The 17944-nt window shown below is 39.2% G+C and overlaps 2 protein-coding genes across 2 annotated transcripts; one reads left to right on the top strand and one right to left on the bottom strand.

Moving 5' to 3' along the window:
* Positions 1–1839: 1839 nt before the first annotated feature.
* LOC122888704 (leucine-rich repeat neuronal protein 4) lies at positions 1840–5474 on the bottom strand. Its single transcript, XM_044223454.1, has 2 exons — positions 5324–5474; positions 1840–4516 (listed from the first exon to the last, which is right to left on the bottom strand). The coding sequence occupies exons 1-2, from the start codon at positions 5391–5393 to the stop codon at positions 3789–3791; spliced, it is 798 nt and encodes a 265-aa protein (XP_044079389.1). The 5' UTR covers positions 5394–5474; the 3' UTR covers positions 1840–3788.
* A 3566-nt stretch (positions 5475–9040) lies between these two features.
* si:ch1073-224n8.1 (zinc finger protein 16) lies at positions 9041–14403 on the top strand. Its single transcript, XM_044222961.1, has 2 exons — positions 9041–10273; positions 10458–14403. Exons 1-2 carry the CDS (start codon positions 9559–9561, stop codon positions 11426–11428), a joined length of 1686 nt encoding a protein of 561 aa, XP_044078896.1. The 5' UTR covers positions 9041–9558; the 3' UTR covers positions 11429–14403.
* The last annotated feature ends 3541 nt before the right edge of the window (positions 14404–17944 follow it).

The following is a 17944-nucleotide window of genomic DNA, read 5'->3' as shown; positions in this document are numbered from 1 at the left end:
AGGCTGACACAAAGTATTTCCTTGTGAAATTCCACAGCCGGAATTCAACTTCGTCATATGTGTTAACGCTTCACCAGAAAATTAACATGAGTCACCGGATTACTGAATGAGATAGCAATGATTCAACATGACTCGTCCTGAGTGAGAAGTGCCCTGTCAACACACATCCCTGCTGCTGACCTTGGTGCAAAAATCACCTGCAGTTACAAAAAACAGCCACCAGTAACTGCGTCATATCTGAGATTCATTAGGGCTGTTATCTGCTTTGTCTTTCACTTAAGATGTTGAAAATGAAAAACAGCTCACAAGAGCAGAAACATTACTCCTACACATGTTCTGTACCTCACATCTGTGCTTCTTTCAGATGATCTTCCACTTTATTCCTACTAACATCAAAAGCTGTTTACAGTGCCCTGCCTGCCTGGGAGGTGCTGTCCATTGTTGCAAAAATGTGGAATTTTTCCACTGAAAACCTCAGGAGAATCATTCATTAGAAGCACAAAATTTGCTGACAAAAATCAGCATCAGCAAATGATTAGCAGATCATGTCATAGTCTGTTTATCATGCGTGCCACATGTCCATTAAATATTAGTCATTTATCGTTCTATTCATTCGATTAAAGTCATTAGCTCACATTTTTAGATTAGAAATTGTAATTAATAAATTCATCTTCAAACAAATGTTCCCATACAAAACAATCTTAAATTTCAATCAAGTGAAATTCTGGTAACACTTTACTTGGATAGTCTCCCTACAGATTTTTGTGCCTAAACCTACCCAAACCTTTATTTGTGAATAAGTTGAATTGTTGACTCTCAACTAATAAGCTGTTGAAATGTTACAAATACTCTATAAACTATCTGGAGGTGGACTATGCAAGTAAAGTGTAACCAGAATTTCACTTGATTGAAATTTAAGGTTGTTTTGTATGGGAACATTTGTTTGAAGATGAATTTATTAATTACAATTTCTAATCTAAAAATGTATATTCTTACTAAGAACAGCACCAGTGTGTGGAAGCAAAGGAAGGCTGATAGAATTTTAAAGCAATTAAATGTCACTGAATTTATTGCACTGAAATATTTTACCTTGAAAAGGGTAACTTCAGGTTGTGCAATCTCAAAATCTTGATTTGAATGTGGGTTTTTTTTTTTGTGGGGCCCAATATTCCAAAAACCATATTCAAGACAAAAGATTTGAACTTGAATATTCAAGCTAGCGAGGTTAAGCAATCCAGCATGAATGGAATCGATCAGCCCTCTAGTCAGTCATGTGATCCAAGAGAGAGACGTTCGGATGAGGGGCTGGAAACCCCACATGCTTGAACTTTCTCTTGAAACTTGAAATTACCCTCTTGAAATTTCAAAGAGGAGAATTCAAACCACAAAAATTCTAACAGATGTTTTTCAAATTAAAATATTTCAATGCAGTACATTTAGTGGGATTTAAATTTTACTGTTCAGTGGTGGTTACATTTTGTATTTAAGTGTTCAGTTGCTTTTATAATTCCAATTATTATGGATGTTTTTTGTTTCCATACCAGTAGCGTATGAGGCTCTCTTAAAGAGAAAAGGGCGGCATTTACCAAGTCTCCTCCACATTTTCTTTACAGTCATGTAACTTTTATGTCTTATATTGAGGTTGTACATTTCTAGGCTCTGCATTCCTGTGATCAAAGAGCTCAGAAGCACTTAAACTCCAGCTGCAGAGACAAAGTACACGCAGCTCCTTCATTTTCCTTTCAAGCTGTATGACTGGATATCAGTTTGCACATTGAGAAGTCTTTAACTTTGCGTAATAGGTAGATTTTGATTTCTTCATGAACATTCAAAAACATCCAGAGTTTCTCAAAAATAGTTTATTTCAAAAAGGCAAACCACAATTTTGAAATAAGATACATATACGTGTATATTTGTTCATCTGTAAGTACATGTGCTGTTCTGGTACCATCACCAGAACAGCATTGCTCTGATTGTAGTCCTATTCTGCATGGTACATTATATCTTGGTCTGTTTAAAGCAGGCTGCTACCACCACATGATATTGTAAGCCCATGTTTTTGCATTTCGTCTCATAATGGTACATTCAGTCAAGATTTCCCTCCCAGTTTGAGAGTGACTGCACTCTCTGAATGTGTGTCATAAAAGCAACATCTTGAGGCCATTTCAGCGACTGAAATAAACAATCTGTTGTGTCTCCAAATTACAGCTGTTAGATGACTTCCATACAGCTCCGTGCGATGTAAGTTGTGCAGTGCAGTTGGAATGAGAAAGACGCCAGGAGCAGTGGAACAACTCTGGCAGCAGCCAGAGCAAAAAGGAATTATAACATGGCTGTGAGACATGCAGATGGAGGCTTGAACATGAGATAAACTGGGAGGATTTAAATATTGGACTTTCTTCTCTTTTTCATCATGGCAAAAAAAAAAAAAAAGCCTGAAGCTTCTCACCAGCCCTGTGCTGGATAACTGGAAGTCTCAGCTGGAATGAGACAAGTTTCACAAAATCCATATCCGCTGAATAGGGCTATTGTATCATATGACAGCTGGAAAAACAGCACTGAACACTTGTGCTTATCCAGTATGCTGACACAACTTCCGACAATAAGACAGATGGAAAAACACACCCATCCAAAAGCTGTTAAAGAACTACATATTTTGACACATGGGTGTAATAGCAACTAAGGAAATGTTTTACTTGAGTTTAATAGTCAGACTTTTAACACATACAGTTTGAAAAGTCAGCCTTGTTTTGTGTGCTTTAGATTTCAGTTTGTTTCCTCAAAGGGAACCTGTCAAATCAAACTCTTAACTTGTCCAAGGTCTAAGGAAACAAACCAAATGATGTTCATAAATACAATACATAATACAGCACACCACTCACACTTAAATACATAAAATGAGGAACTCTCACAGAGAGCTTCAAACACCACTATACACATTTTCTCTATACTGTGGACAGTATTTTGTTGTTGACACGTTTTGATATGTCAACAACTGCTACCTAACCCTGATTAGATTATTCTGATAATAATATAATAACAATAATACCTTATCATTTGAACCTTTGTACCCATCAGCTGTTGTCTCAAGTATAAATCTATTGGATCCCCACTGTTCAAAGAAAACCATGTATCTCCATATTTGATGATTTTATGATAAATTATGATTTTTCAGATACATTTAAGGATTAAGTGTTCCTTTATGGGTAGAGAAAATGTTGCTATTTCTTAAGCTAAATAAATAACGTAATAACTTATTGGATTACTGGAAAAATGCATTGACAGAAAGCTGAAAACAAGACAGTTTTCTTAGCTCATGAAAAGCTGATGTTTTAGAGACACATGGTTTTCACAGGGCCTCGACAGCTTCTGTTTAAAGACAGGATTGGGTTTTTTTTGTTAGTTCATTTTGAGGAATGAACCAACATATTAAATTCTCTGAAATCAATAAATAAATACTTAAATTACCGTACTGGTGATTTTTGAAATGCGAAAAATTACCTTGTTTGCCTATTGTTTGTCTTCTGGGTTTCATCTTCAGAAAACATAGCTAATTCTGGGTCTTTAGTGGGTTTTCAAAATGAAACAAGAATTAGGAAATGAACATTACCAGTCAGATATATTCATGTGAGATGATGAACCGTGTTTCTTACTGCATTTTCAGAGAGCCTCTTTGTGCAGAAAGCCTAAGACGTAATAATGTAGTCATGGTTAATTAACTGCAATGACGCTGAGGAGTTTCATGGGACAGAGTCTTATCTCACTGAGCGTCCAGATCTGTTTTTTGTTCACTGTGTCCCGGCTGTTTCATGCATAGAGATGCTGGCCTCCTGTTTCCTTTGCCTCTTGTGCCTCCAGAGCAGGACAGCTAGCAAGAGGAGCAGCAGGAAGCCCAGAGCTCCCCCAATGAGTCCTGCTTTCAGAGGCAGACTGTTATCCCTGGGCTGGTACATCATACAAGACCCATTGTCTCCAGCATCATTCACTGCAACCACACAAACCTCTGAGATGTGGTCTATGTTGCCCACTCCGCCGCTCCTTTTGTCCTTCTCAAACTTCTGCCTCTCTTGCCCCCCTACTGTCACAATATAACCTGTGACATATGAATTAGGTGCACACCACCGAATTACAACCTCTGACCCATTCCAGGACACTGACTTCAGGTTGGGAGCCTCTGGAGCCACATTATGTAAAGTGATCCCTGGACACGAGCAGCCAGTGGAGGCTGCTAGATCAGCACATGGGATCTGATTCTCGAGACAGGGTTTGTAGTCGCATCGCTGAAAGGTCCATTTAACTGAAGACACTGTATTGGGTAAAATAGGGGTGACTGTGTCTTCATCTTGATGGTAATCCTCTGAGTGAAGCACAAAGGCCTCGGTCGAAAACCCACGTGGTTTCATAGGATTCCCAGCAACTTGTGATGTCGTAGGCAGGGGAGAGTAACCTCTGATGAGGACCATGCAAACAATCACCAGGGGAAAAGCAAGGTCTCTGCTGGCAGCCATCGTGCTGTCTGCAGATCATAGAAAGTAAAATTCCATCAGTGTGTTGGAAAATCTGTTTTTTGCATAGGACTGAAAAGTATCAGCAAAGTATACATTCAGAGAGCCTGTTCTTTTTGTCTTGCATGAAAGAGCCTGAATGAGGACATGCAGTTATTCCTCCCCTGATGCTGTGTCTTTTAGAGATTATATGACTGCAGAGGGAAGGACTGTGTCGAATGAAACAAATGGCTTAAATGTGGGCCTAGTTTCAGTTGGTAAATAAAAAAATCTCCCTAACTTCAAAGCATAAACTGTTTTCTCAAAACCAGAGCACACTGCTTTTACTCTTGGGTAAGCAAATGACAAAAATGTGGACACTTAATTAGTTGAAATTTATTATTCTGTGGTGTGTTTGTCGATGATTTATAGTCTTGCATACAGATCTGCTAGGAATAATCCTAAGCTTTGGAGGTACTTCACACTAATTCAGCATTCCAGGCGGTATTGCACAACAGGTCCAAATGCCTACACACCCAAGATACAGCGCAGCCCTTTTAGCTGGATCCAGTTACAGGAAAGCTGCCTGTACCATTTCCACATGAATCCACACAAACAAACCTGAAATATGCTCTGTGGTGAACACGCATAGAGAGATATCAATGAAGCCCATTCTAAAATCTCTAAACGATAAGTCTGTGTTTAACTGCATTTAAAACAGAGCAGGAGCCCCCACTGAATACTAATGTACTTTGTGCTCTTTGTTTTTGCCACAGCTAAACTCTATTCGCTTGTGTTAAGAGTGAAAATGCATCAAATATTAAAAGATATGAACTTACCTGTTGTTTGCAAAAGCTTTATCAAAATGTGAGTGAGCTCTTCTCCTTGTCTTTCCTCTTGCTCTCTCATCTTTATATGTTTCCCTTCTCCCCAACAATCACCTCCTTCTTTCTGCCCTCCTACAATCCCCCCTCTCCCTGCACCAGCTCCACCTCCCTTCTTGCTAAATGGTTTAGTAATGTGAGTGAGTGTATGTGCACATTGTTACTATAGTCTGCTATTAGTTATATCACTGCTAGCTAATTTCTGATGAAGTGAACCACATGGATTCTTGTCGCATTCCTTAGCAGTGTGCAGGTTTTTCAGAGCGTGTCTGACTTGTTAATGAGCTCTTGTTTTCCTTTTAGGGGTGAGGGAAATTGAATAGGATTGAAAATTGTGTCATGTCATCATGGCTTTGATTCATTGGAATTTGTCATCTCTGACATATGCCAGTGGCTCCAGGCAGCCTATCCCTCCCCATCCCCTTCTTACCCACCTCACCTCTCACCTAAATAAAATGTATGACTTAACTCCAAACACTGCAGCAAAACTGAAAGGAATTAAACTGTTGCGCAGATGTTCACCAAAAGGCCAGAAATGAATGTGACTGGACTGACTGGAATGATGTATAAAATTGTCATGCTGGTACTTTGCTTGAAAAAACCCCTGAAATGAATCAAAATAAGAGATAAAATAACAAGTGGTAATTAATTTGAGATACCACCAACATCACAACAAGTAAACTCTGCTCAGCGCTTCCCTTATCTAGGGAAGAGAAGAACTGAACAAGATGTTTTGTTGACGTGACATGTGGAAAAGCAACTTTATGTGACAGCTGTGGCCCCAAATCCAGCTGTACACTTACATTTTCCACATTTAGAGTTTAGTCTGATGAAAAAGTGACCACAATGATCTCACATTGTCCTGTTGAGAGAGATATTCAGTCAGCGCTGACTGAGAAACAACATCTCAATCAAAGCTTAGATTTTACGTACTGTATGTGTCATATTCCTGCTACAGTATGCAAATATATTGTTTCTGTCCTTCAACTACATTTCCCCCTAGAGAAACCATTTATTATTTTTATTACTTATGTCATTGTTATATATTTTTCACTTGTTCCTTTTTGTCTTTCTTTCTTTCTAGTATGAGCTTTTATCTGTGGGTGAGTGAATGTGTTTGGGCCTAAGTACATACAGGAAAGAGTGTGGGTGTGTAAGTGTGAAGGAGATGCATATAGGAACATGTGTGGGTGTGTTTATGCACTAATACTAGTTGTGTTTATGTATTATATCTGAATCTATAACTGAAAAACATGTATCTATTTTTGCCTTATTTCATAATAATTCATGTTTATGGTAAAGTACCTCCTTTGCAGTGAGTCAGTTGTTGGTCTGTAAATAATTTATCCACAACAAGCCCATAAAAGAAACTGAGACACAAACTTTTTACTAAGTATATCGGAACAGAGATGATGTAACAGGCAATATGAGTTATGAGGTAGTTAGTAAGTAAGGAGGAGTTCACAGAGTAAGAAATATTTCTGTTGTGACTGGAAGTGACACAAGTTCAAGCAGATGGTAACTGTTAGCACTGCCCCTCTTTGCCATGGACCACATCACTTTTTCCCCAACCACTGTGGATGGCTGGGGTGTCTGCTTTCCTCATCAGAAACTACTCCGTAAGGAATTAATTTTTTTATATATACAAAATGGAAGCAGCCCAAATGAATACTAAAAGGTCCTGTTATAGCAGGACCAAAAGATCTGCACAACAAATAGCATGAGTGTTTGATTTATAGCTAACATGCACAGAACACTATGATCAGGGCAACCTATTGGCAGAATGTTGCCTATTTTTATATGGTCAACTAGGCCTAAATCATTAGTTGGGATTTTTCAATAACTTAGGGGAAAACAACAATAACTTGAGGTGCCAGCCTTGGCCCACTGGCTCTCTGAATGAGGCAAAAGCGATTCATAAAACTAGAATTAACAAGCCAAGATTCTTTTCATTTTTAAAACTTCTTTCATGTATAAAACATCCAGCCTAGTTACTGTTAAACACATGCACAAATGTGGCACTGCATCACACATAAATAATAATAATGTAATATATTCTGCAGGCAGTATTCAGTGGGCAACATCACCTAATGATTCACTAATGAAGAAACTATGTGATAAAGAAAACCACGATTTCAAATCAAACATGTTAAAGTGCTCAGTGTTTTCATGTTCGTGAGGAGCCATTCCAGTGGGAAATGATTGATGTAGGGCTTGTTAGCTGACCTCAGTATTATTCATTGTCAAGGCAGTCTACAGTGCCTCCTAGAGTTTACAAAATAATTACAAGCAACACTGGACAAAAAAACATGATAAAGAGTATATTAAGCCAAGACCCAGGCGGGGTCTGTGTCTTTTCAGCTGTACAACAGGGTGTGGGTATCATTAATTAGCTTTCATGATGGATTGCACTGTGACAATGAGAAGATCATCTGCGAAGCATTAGAAAGTTCATATGTTTGGCCAGTTTCCGAAATTAAAATAATCACAGCATCCTGCTTTTACAGTGCAGCCTGCAGCAGACTGTTTACAAACTGTGTGTATAACCCTCGGAGAGGCCGATGACCTGCGGGTACTAGATTTTGAACCCTGGAAGTTTAATTTTGGATTGAAAAGGGCAAACTTCAGCTTTCCTCCGCAAATGGTTGCTGTACTTCCGCGAAGTAGGCGACATGGGACATTTCATCCCGAAGACTGACTCGCAGGCTGATAAACAGGACGCATGTTACACTTGTACATGGACTCAACGAAGAAGAAAAAAAACACAAATAAATTGGTCCGACAAAGAGTCAGGCTTAAATAAAAGAAACAAGTGTCTATCATGACTTCTCTCTTAACTAAGCCATATGCTAATTAGCATGTTGTTTCATTGTGTAATATAAAGTGCTGTAATAATTTTCGATTAAGCATGCAACAAAAGCCAATATGCTACAAAATAGGCATAAAAAAGAAATTATAAAACAAATTACAGGCTACAAAGCGGTGTAATCAGTTTGACCTATTTATTGGTGGATTCATATATGTTTGTAGATTATTTTATTAACACCTACTATTTTTTATGAATGAATCCATTTGTAAAATATTTTATTAATTCCTATTTTCATTGTCCAATTAGATATCAATTAATGGAATCTTTATAGCCACTTACATGACACATGTAGCCCTCCATACTGGCTTAACAGTGATTAAAACAAGGAAAATCAGCAACAATTGTTTGTCTTTCTTACTCTGAGCGGACATTTCATGTTTCAGTGGCTCTGTATATCATTTTGCCCACTAGGGAAAACTGATCGCACTGAATATCAGAAGAATAAATTAAATTAATAAAAATGATTTTGTCCATTTCATCCAGTTGTGCCCGCTGGAGACAAACATTTTGAACATGTGCACACACGAAAGATGATGAGACTGAATTTCGTATATACAGTGATAGATCAGAATTGATCATTTTAAATGGAAAGTAGAAAAGCGTGTATAAATGCGGGGTTTACAAAGCAAATTCGACCATTTCATTGCAAAAAAAAACAACCTTTTTTAATATGCTAGATTTGAGCGAAACACGAATGGCTTGGTATGCAGATGGTGATTACATTAAAGAAAAAGCAAAGCCACATTACTCTGGCTTCTTCGTAATACGCTGCCAAAGAGACGAAACTCCCTTCGAGTCATTACCCAGGGCATAGTGAGCTGTTCTTGACGTCATTTCTGTGCGACAGGCCTCAGAGTACAGTACGGTACAGTTCTGCAGGCAGAAGCTGGGGATGGGTGAGTCGCTGCTGTGGGCCATGGTGTCTAAATATTTGAACAATAATTTACGGACTTGAATTACGCAGTTAAAGACCATCAGCACATTTCTCCTGCAGAGTGTTTGCAAGAGGACGTCTTTGACCGATTGCCATTGTTAGTATTTAAAGCTAGCAGGCTAATGTTAGCGAGCGCAGCCAGGCCCAGCGCAGAGTCGCATCGCAAGGATGACTACATTGTTTTTGTCAGCGACGCCAGTTAAACAGCTAATGAGGCAGATGTAATTGGTGACACTTAAATCATTGTTCTGATTTATTCCAGCAACCAAAGTAGTATAATTAATCCAATTCGTTAGAATCTTGGACTCTTTTATTAGCACATTAAACGTTAGCATAGCCTCTAAACGCTAGCTAACTGAATTAAAGCTAGCTAACTACATTAAAATAATGACTTCCAGGAGGACAGGCTATGCTGGTAGCATGGATTCCTCTCCATCAAATAGTGGCAGCAGCTCAGTACACAGTGGGAACCGTAAACAAAGTATAATCAACATCCCCGAGAGGACCGGGGTAGAGTCCTGTTATGATCGGAAAGCAGACAAGGCTGGATACGGAGCTTCGCAGGGCAGCATGACTGTAACGTCGCTGAAATCCCGTCTCGCCCCGACCATTCAAACTGCCATGTCCGCTGCAGTTGATACTCTTCTGGGCGAAGTGGTGCTTGTGCTCAATGAGACTCAACAAGAGTTGCTACATAAGGAACAAGAGAATGAAAGACTCAAAGTGCGCCTTGAAGTGTCTGAGAGGGAGCTGAAGACTTTACAGGAGTGTTTGTGTAGTGCTCAGAAGCTCATAGACCAGCTTCAGATCTCATACACAGGCTCTCAGACAATTAGTCAGTCAGTATTTGCCCCATCATTGTCTTCCATGGCTTCAATGGCTTCAGGCTTGGACCGGGACCACCAGAATTCCCGAAATGTAAACGGAGCCGGTGTCGACTTGGGTCTCGGTGGCTCTGTGGATGACTCGCTTCATGGGTTTGAGCCAAGAGATGACTACAAAATGTGCCAGCTTTCAATCCAACCAGATGGCTCTGTGACAAACCACGCTCTGGACTTTACATCCAACACATCTCACATGTGCTCTGATTCCAGCAGACCAGGTAAATATACAATGCGTGATGTGTGTATTACACTGTATATTCTGGGTTTCCTTTGCAAAAGACTTTGAGTGGGAACAAATGAATCAATATCTTACTGTAAATGGACACATGGATTCATTTCTGTGTTTTTAATATAGTAATGCTTCTATGTTAACCATCTCTGCGTGTTTCAATTTGTCTCTAGATGAGAGGCAGTCTCAGGGACCAGGTGGAGCATCCAGGTTTGAGATTAAAGAGGAGCAGGGACCAGCTTCAGGCTCTGGTCAGCCCAGCAGGAAGGAGCCTGGGTTGCGTAATGACAACAGAGTCGGGGATGGAGAACGATCTTCTCACAACGTGGGTGACCTTGGCTACGTTCAAGTTGGAGGGGAGGGAGGTTCCCAGCGTGCCTTTACTCATCCTCTGCGTCACCAAAGACCTGTGCGAGAATGCAGCGGTGCCCTGCAGCAAGGCGGACTTGATGGACAGAAACAGTTGGCTAGGACTTCTGGAGCTGGGAGAGGAGACAGTGTTTCACCAGGCAGAGCAGAGGACTCAGCCGGACCTTCGGCCCCTGACACAGCAGTGGACCCCTCTGGAGATCGTCCTCACCACTGCTTGGAGTGTGGAAAGACCTTCCGTCTGATCTCCAGCCTGAAGAAGCACATCCGCATTCACACCGGAGAGAAGCCCTACCCGTGTGGAGTCTGCGGTCGTCGCTTCCGCGAGTCAGGTGCGCTTAAAACCCACCTGCGCATACACACGGGTGAGAAGCCATACTCTTGCTCTGAGTGCGGAAACTGCTTCCGCCACTTGGACGGTCTGCGCAAACACAGGCGCACACACACCGGAGAGAAACCCTATGTGTGTGCCATCTGTGGGAAGCGCCTGAGCCGCCTGCAGCACCTCAAACACCACCAGCTCATCCACACCGGAGAGAGGCCGTGCTGCTGCCCCTTCTGCAACCGCAGCTTCAAGGAGCCTGCAGCGCTGCGGAAACACATCCGCACGCACCGGGAGGAAGGCGGTCACATGGGAATTGGTGCCAGTGATGACACGGACCCAGACGCCATGGATGACATTAACAACCTCCATCCAGCAGCTCCGTCCCCTCAGATGAGGTTTGGGGAGTGGGGAGCTGAGGAGGATGACAGCTCGGTTGTGGACTGTGTGTAGCAGATGATTAAAGGAGTAACTGTCTGTTGGTATTCTTACCATGACACCTACTCCAGGTGACAAACATGGAATAAGCTGTTTGTGTAGTTTGATGATGAATAAGGTCATCTCTGTTCCATGCTGTTAAAGTGAAGAATGAGGCTACATATAACCATAACATTGGAGTTTTGTTCATATCTGACATTTTCATTTAGATGTAAAAATAACTTTTAAAATATCCACTGTACATTCTGCAACAGCAAGTGTTTTTTTTCCGGACATTCATCAAGCAGCAGCAGTAGCGTTCGGGTTGTTCTTGGCACACAGAGTTGCTGGTTTGTCAGCTGTCTGGCAATAATTTGGGAAATTGATGGCAGAAGTGGACAAGAGCTCATTCCCCACTTTAAAAATATAAGTGCCTTGAACACTCACTCAGCCATCAACTGAGTCGCTGCTGCTGCTGCATCTGGATTTTAGACAGGAAACACAAACTGTTATGATTCTGTTCATGAGTTTCTTATAGTTTCACACATTAGTCAAAGATTTAATTTGCTGTTGAATTATCTCCAGATACTATGTAGGCATGCTTTTGCCAACACATTGAGCTGCTCAAATAGATAGAAATGGATCCATAGGGCTGGTTCATGCTTCATGTGTGGACATACATGCAGGAGTACAGACCGTTTACATTATGTAGCTGGGCATTATTGACTAAACCAAATATCACAATATTTTTGGTTTAGTTTTTTGATCTTGATAAAGTGAGAATATTTAAGTAGGGTGCTTTTAAACAATATTTATTATCTCAAATGTATGGTTATCAGTAAGGTTGTCAAAAGTATTGATATTTTGATACTTTTTTCGATACCACGTGATTTTTAAAACGATACAATCTCGTTAATTATACATTCAGTAGTATCAAAAGTACCGAAGCTATAAAAAAACAAACAGATCTACGGTCAGATTTTCAACCCGAGGCTGCACAGATGAAACAATGGGGAAGAAAATCAACTGGTCCTCAATATGTATTCAGTGACTTTTTCTGTACCAGCACTGTGTGCAGGTTGCTAATAAAGAAAGAGGTATCAAGTACTTTTTTTTTTTTAATACTAGCATTGCATCGAAGTTTAAAATTCTGGTATTGTGACAACCTTAATCATTAGTGTTGTGGATGTCATGCCCAAGAACATAGCATCATAGCATCTTCATTTCACAAAGCTGGAACAGCCGATTAAACTGTGTCAAAATATTGGATCTTTTTCACTTTAATGCATCCTTTTAAGAGCAGGAAAATAAAACATTTAAACGATGGCAATATTAACCAAAATCCCAGACAATATCTGTCTCCTATTATAATATCAATGTTACACTGATAAATCCCCCAGCTCTACCTCGGTATTCATCCTCGCCTTGCTCCTGGTCTTGTTTTTTCTGCTAATCCTGTATGGAGGTTTTGCAGTACTGTCTAGTTTGATTCAAGTTTTTGATGATGCATAATAGGGCAATCATAAACTAAAGAAATGATCTGTTTACTTATAGTCATCTGGTTTCTTCACCTAATCAATTAAGTTGATAAAAATGAGTTCCATAGTTTTTTCCAATAATTGTCCTGCAAGTGGATTAGAAAATCTGGTGTTTATGAAGGACCATAGCACATTTATGAATATTATTGTAATGCCACAGATGTCACCAGTATTTTCACGTAATAATTAATGAGTACAAAAATACCATAAAAAGCACTAATTGACAAAAAATTTCCTAGTGGACATAACCACTGTTGACTCATCAAATTTAAGAGGGTAGCATGGCCTTGCAGTGTACCCTAATGAGACCATGTGTAAGCTAAAAAGCTCAAATATCATTTTGACTACATTTACACTGACTTTGTGTCTTCATGAAGCATGGACCAGTTTTACTTTTCAGTCAACAGCGTCCTATTCTTAAGCCCTGCTCCACTCTCACTCACACTGCAGAGCCCTTATCAGTTACACAATCTTAATGTTTTCAGTCAAGCAGAAGTTAAGTGTCAAGACTATGTAAGTATGAAGATATCCGTACATGCATTTACTTGTTCACCAAAACATGCAGGGTTGTTTGAAGAGGACATGGGCACAGTTAGCATCAGCATGCATCCAGATCAACAGCTTAAACACTGTTTTACTGATTATCGTCTCTCTCTCATGGACCATATCTTAGCATTCCGTTATTTGTTTTTGTATTTTTCAAGCTGCTACTATATGTCTAGAAAGGCTTTCCTTTTCTGGACTTGTATTATTGTTACCAGCCAGTTACAAGCAATTACTAACGAACAGACTTTGGTGCTTGCATGCGCATATCTGTTCCTCTGCTGGCCACGATGCCTCCCTGCAGTTTCTGTAAATAAGAATGTAGTTTTAGCCATTGGATTAATGAGGGTTAACATTTGTTGAAAAGTTAGTGTGCTACTTTGACTTTTTTTTTTAACGTAATGTGCTTTGAAAACATCAGTATGCTAACATGCAATGTAATTATATATAATCGTATTCAATTTCTTCCTGATGTTCTTCCTGATGCTCTGATGTGACAGGACTGATGCATCAAGGTTAACAGCAGAGCATTAATCTTCTCAGTCTTTTGAGCTATACTATAGGTCTCTGGTGTCACTTACCATGTATACTACTATAATGATCTCCATGTAACTATTCTGTGTACATTTACAAGTGTAAGTCACTTTGAAAGGCACTCAAAAGGTTAAATATCTGTTACTGTATGCCCAGAATCCGACTTGCAAAGGTAATCTTTACCCCAGATAATCATATTTATTGTTTTTTGTATTACATACAGATGGGGCCTTTGCATGTAGGTTTAAACTGAAATGGCATTCTTCCTTAAGAAGTCAGTGTTAAATGTGAAATGAATTACTTTTTTATGCTTCTGTGTTCCAAATATATTTCCCCACATCACATTCATCTTGTTACCTACTGTAAATGTTACTATATTAAAGGGCCTTGTTTATACTTCTTTTCTTTCTGTGGCTGTTTATTCGATGTATGAAATTAAGAAGAGGTTCCTTTTAAAGAAATTTTCCGTAAAACTGTTTATGACTATTATGACCGCGGCAGAACTATTAACTGGATCGACAATGTTCGCTCAAAGTGAGCGCCACAAGTAAATCCTAATTTTAGATCATCCTGTCTGTTCATCAGTTCAGTTTCAGTCGTTTTGATTTATTGTATCAAACCACATTAACCCTGGAAGAGAGTTTCCACACTGACTGAAACGTTGCCAAACTGATTGTGTAGGTGGTGTGGACACGCCCAAAGACAGCTCCCAAATAACACCTTACTCTTCTCCCAATGCTGAGTAATGACAGCTGTGTTCATACACACAAACTGCTATTTGAGGTGGCCTTTGGTATGATTACAGAAGCTTAACAGGTGAGATGTCACTGAAAAACATTAACGTATAGCAGCATTTCATCCATAATGCCAAAAACCTTTGTGTCATTGCTGATAGATTAAATTATATTGTTTTCTTTTAATTCCAAAGAGTTCATACAGTATATTGCAAATGTTATGGTTTTATCTGAATTAATGAGTTCCTCCAAAGTGTTGAAGGTCTGATGTATAGCACAGCGCAGAATAAATGACCTCCTGATCACTCTGAGAAAGGTCATGAAGGTTCAAATCAAGGTGGTTTTAAAGCTCTGGGATATGTGTTGGTTCATGATCATACTGTACATAGTACACTTGATTTAATGCAGCATCCCTTCAATGCACCTGCTGTAAAGACACAGTGGTGTCATGTCATTAGATCCTCCTGGTCCGTCCCACAGTGTGTTTACATGAAAAACTGAAGCTGTTTATTTAGGATTCTCAAATAATATTTCATCATGTCACATGTAAACATCATAATCCATTCACAGTGAGCTGGATGAGCCTTTATCACATCTAGAAGATTGTGCGTCAGCTGAGATATTTAATATACAGTATACAGAGTCTTGACGTCAGTGGTTCCAAACCTATTTTGCTTGTGCCCCTTTAACCTTCTTAAATTGTCTCATTTGAATAATTATTAGATGCCTGAAGAGGTAAAACCATCCCAAAAAGCAAAGATAAATATCCAAAACATTATCCAAACTTTATGGAGCAGGGTCATCTTGTGACCCCCACAAGATGAGGCCAGATATTTGAGTGAACAGGTAGTCTGCTTTGGTGGTAGTAGCTTACTAACTAATAGAATAGAAAATACACTGCATAACTAATTTGCACAGCGTAAAAGGAAAAGGAAACTGTAGTTGAACTTTGTGTTGTTTTGACACATCTAAGTTATTGTTAAAATGCTTGTGTAATGATATTTCATAATCTAAGACATGACGATGGTAATAGTTTGTATTGCTGTAATGGTTTTGTTGTTGTTTCAGTGCAACAGGAGTTGCTGCAGAAATATCCAAAGCTGCTTAATTACGTGTAGATAATCTGATTGGAATAAGACAAACCAGTGTTTGTTTAACTTATAGAACTCAGACCCAGTGGGTGTTAGGCCTACATTTTGGTTGATCTAAATATGCCCACATGTGAATTTTACCCTTTTCACTGAAATTGAGTGGAGAAAACCTGAAGTCTCACTTGGAAGGATGCAAACTAGTTCCAACAAAACAGACCACAAATGGGAGTCATGACATCAAGTTGAAGCAAGTGCTGCGGTCTTAAACACAATATTTCCCTGAATGCATCAGAGGAAGTTCACACAGTGCCGAGCTTGTGATGCATGAAAAAACAACACTGTGAATCTCTTCGGTGGTTGGTGAGGGAGGTGCATCTAAACAAGTCACAACAGCTATTCTAATAACATCAGACAGAGAGGGAAAAGGAAATCTCACAGAAAATTCGACTGCAAAATACTGTAAACTGCGTCCCACGGTAAAATCAAAATATTGTCCACCTGTTCAGAGCTTAAAACTTTTGAATTGCAGTATCTGATGGCTATTATGCACATGCTTATTGACATGTTTCTCAATAAGCACATGTATAAGCTGAGTACAAATTACACGTCATCTTCGAATAAACAGTGGCAGAAAGTAACTCAAGTACATTTACTCAAGTACTGGACTGAAGTACAATTCTGAGGTATCACTCTACTAAATTTGAGAGGGAAATATTCTACTTTTAACTACACAGCATTTATTTGACAGTTACAGTTAGTAGTTACTTTGCAGATAAAGATTTTAAAAATACTATGTGTTGTTGGTTTTATATTCTGGCCAGCATTAAAACACTGCTGACATGTTAATGCATCGGTAATACCAGTTAATAATATAATATATAATACAATGACAGGGGCCATTCTGCTGCAGAGTGAGTACTTTTATTTTTACTTTTGACACTTTGTACACTTTGCGGATCATACTTATGCACTTTTAATCAAGTAAAATTTTGAATGCAAGACTTAAATTGTGGTATTGATACTTTTACTTAAGTAAAGCATCTAAATACTTCCACTACCATCTTCAGATAGACAAAGTTCCTTCTCTCTGCTAACATCTGGTTTTATCTTTAGGTTGTGTAATACAGCTGTTTATTTCTGTTTGTCATTATTGTCTGCTGCATTGAGAAACACTAAGGTTTCAGATTTCAGAAGGGAAGTAATTATATTGTACTGATAATAATGTGTGTGTGTGTGTGTGTTTCTTGGCAGCCGATGATGCAGTGATGGAGAGTAGCAGAGGCAGAGAGAAATGTGAGAAAGGCCTGTGAACTCTCTGCAGGCCCATGCAGTCATTTCCTCAGCGACTGAAGGTAAACACTCTCACTTTTTGGCGAGGAAGTGACTCAACTCTCTCTCTCTCTTTGTCTTTGTCTCTTTCTCACGTTCACCCGTTGCCCATGTGACCCCAAACACTGGCTGACCCCACGTGATCCTCACAGTGGTGTACATTCACATTTGGAATTGTTACATGTGGTTTGTCAGCATGCTGACTTTTCCCAGGCATTAGAGTCACAGTTCAACATACACTGGAATGACATGACGTGTTTGAGAGGACATTTCTTACTTTATTTTATTACATTATGGTATTATTTACTACACATTATTCATTACTATACTACTTTCAGAGGGACATTTTGTACCTTTTACTCTATTAAATTTATCTGACAATAGTAGTTACTAACCACTCTGCACACTAAGGGTTTAAACACACAGGAAGCTCATGATGCAGTGCTGGAGTTTAAACCAACCAACAGTGTATGGAGTATTAACATCACCTATAACAATAAAACATTTATTAGGCTTTATTCACAGTGTGGAAAAGACCATTTTTCAGAATTAAGGCTTTTACTTTTGTAGGTTTTCACTGCAGTAGTGCTTATAACTTTTATTTAGGGAAAAGTTGAGTGCAGAACTTTTGGTTTCAATTTGGTATTATTCTATTGTGACTTTTTCTTAGATAAAGCATTTGTCATTCGGAAGAATAAGGCGATCACATCTTTGATTACTGAGACGTGTTGAAAAGGGCCACACAAGTAATTTTTGTGGTTTGCCATGGGGAATCTACAGGTT

The sequence above is a fragment of the Siniperca chuatsi genome, linkage group LG14 (genome assembly GCF_020085105.1).
Source record: "Siniperca chuatsi isolate FFG_IHB_CAS linkage group LG14, ASM2008510v1, whole genome shotgun sequence".
Taxonomy (NCBI): domain Eukaryota; kingdom Metazoa; phylum Chordata; class Actinopteri; order Centrarchiformes; family Sinipercidae; genus Siniperca; species Siniperca chuatsi.
The sequence above is the reverse complement of the archived record's forward strand: the minus strand, read 5'-3'. Positions and strand labels throughout refer to the sequence as shown.

What these genes read in the sequence shown, in the direction of transcription:
- LOC122888704 (XM_044223454.1), bottom strand. Translation starts at nt 5,393, where the DNA reads ATGAGAGAGCAAGAGGAAAGACAAGGAGAAGAGCTCACTCACATTTTG. An exon ending in AAAGCTTTTGCAAACAACAG is followed by an intron (nt 4,517 to 5,323) that starts GTAAGTTCATAT and finishes TATGATCTGCAG; the next exon opens with ACAGCACGATGGCTGCCAGC.
- si:ch1073-224n8.1 (XM_044222961.1), top strand. Translation starts at nt 9,559, where the DNA reads ATGACTTCCAGGAGGACAGGCTATGCTGGTAGCATGGATTCCTCTCCA. An exon ending in CTCTGATTCCAGCAGACCAG is followed by an intron (nt 10,274 to 10,457) that starts GTAAATATACAA and finishes ATTTGTCTCTAG; the next exon opens with ATGAGAGGCAGTCTCAGGGA.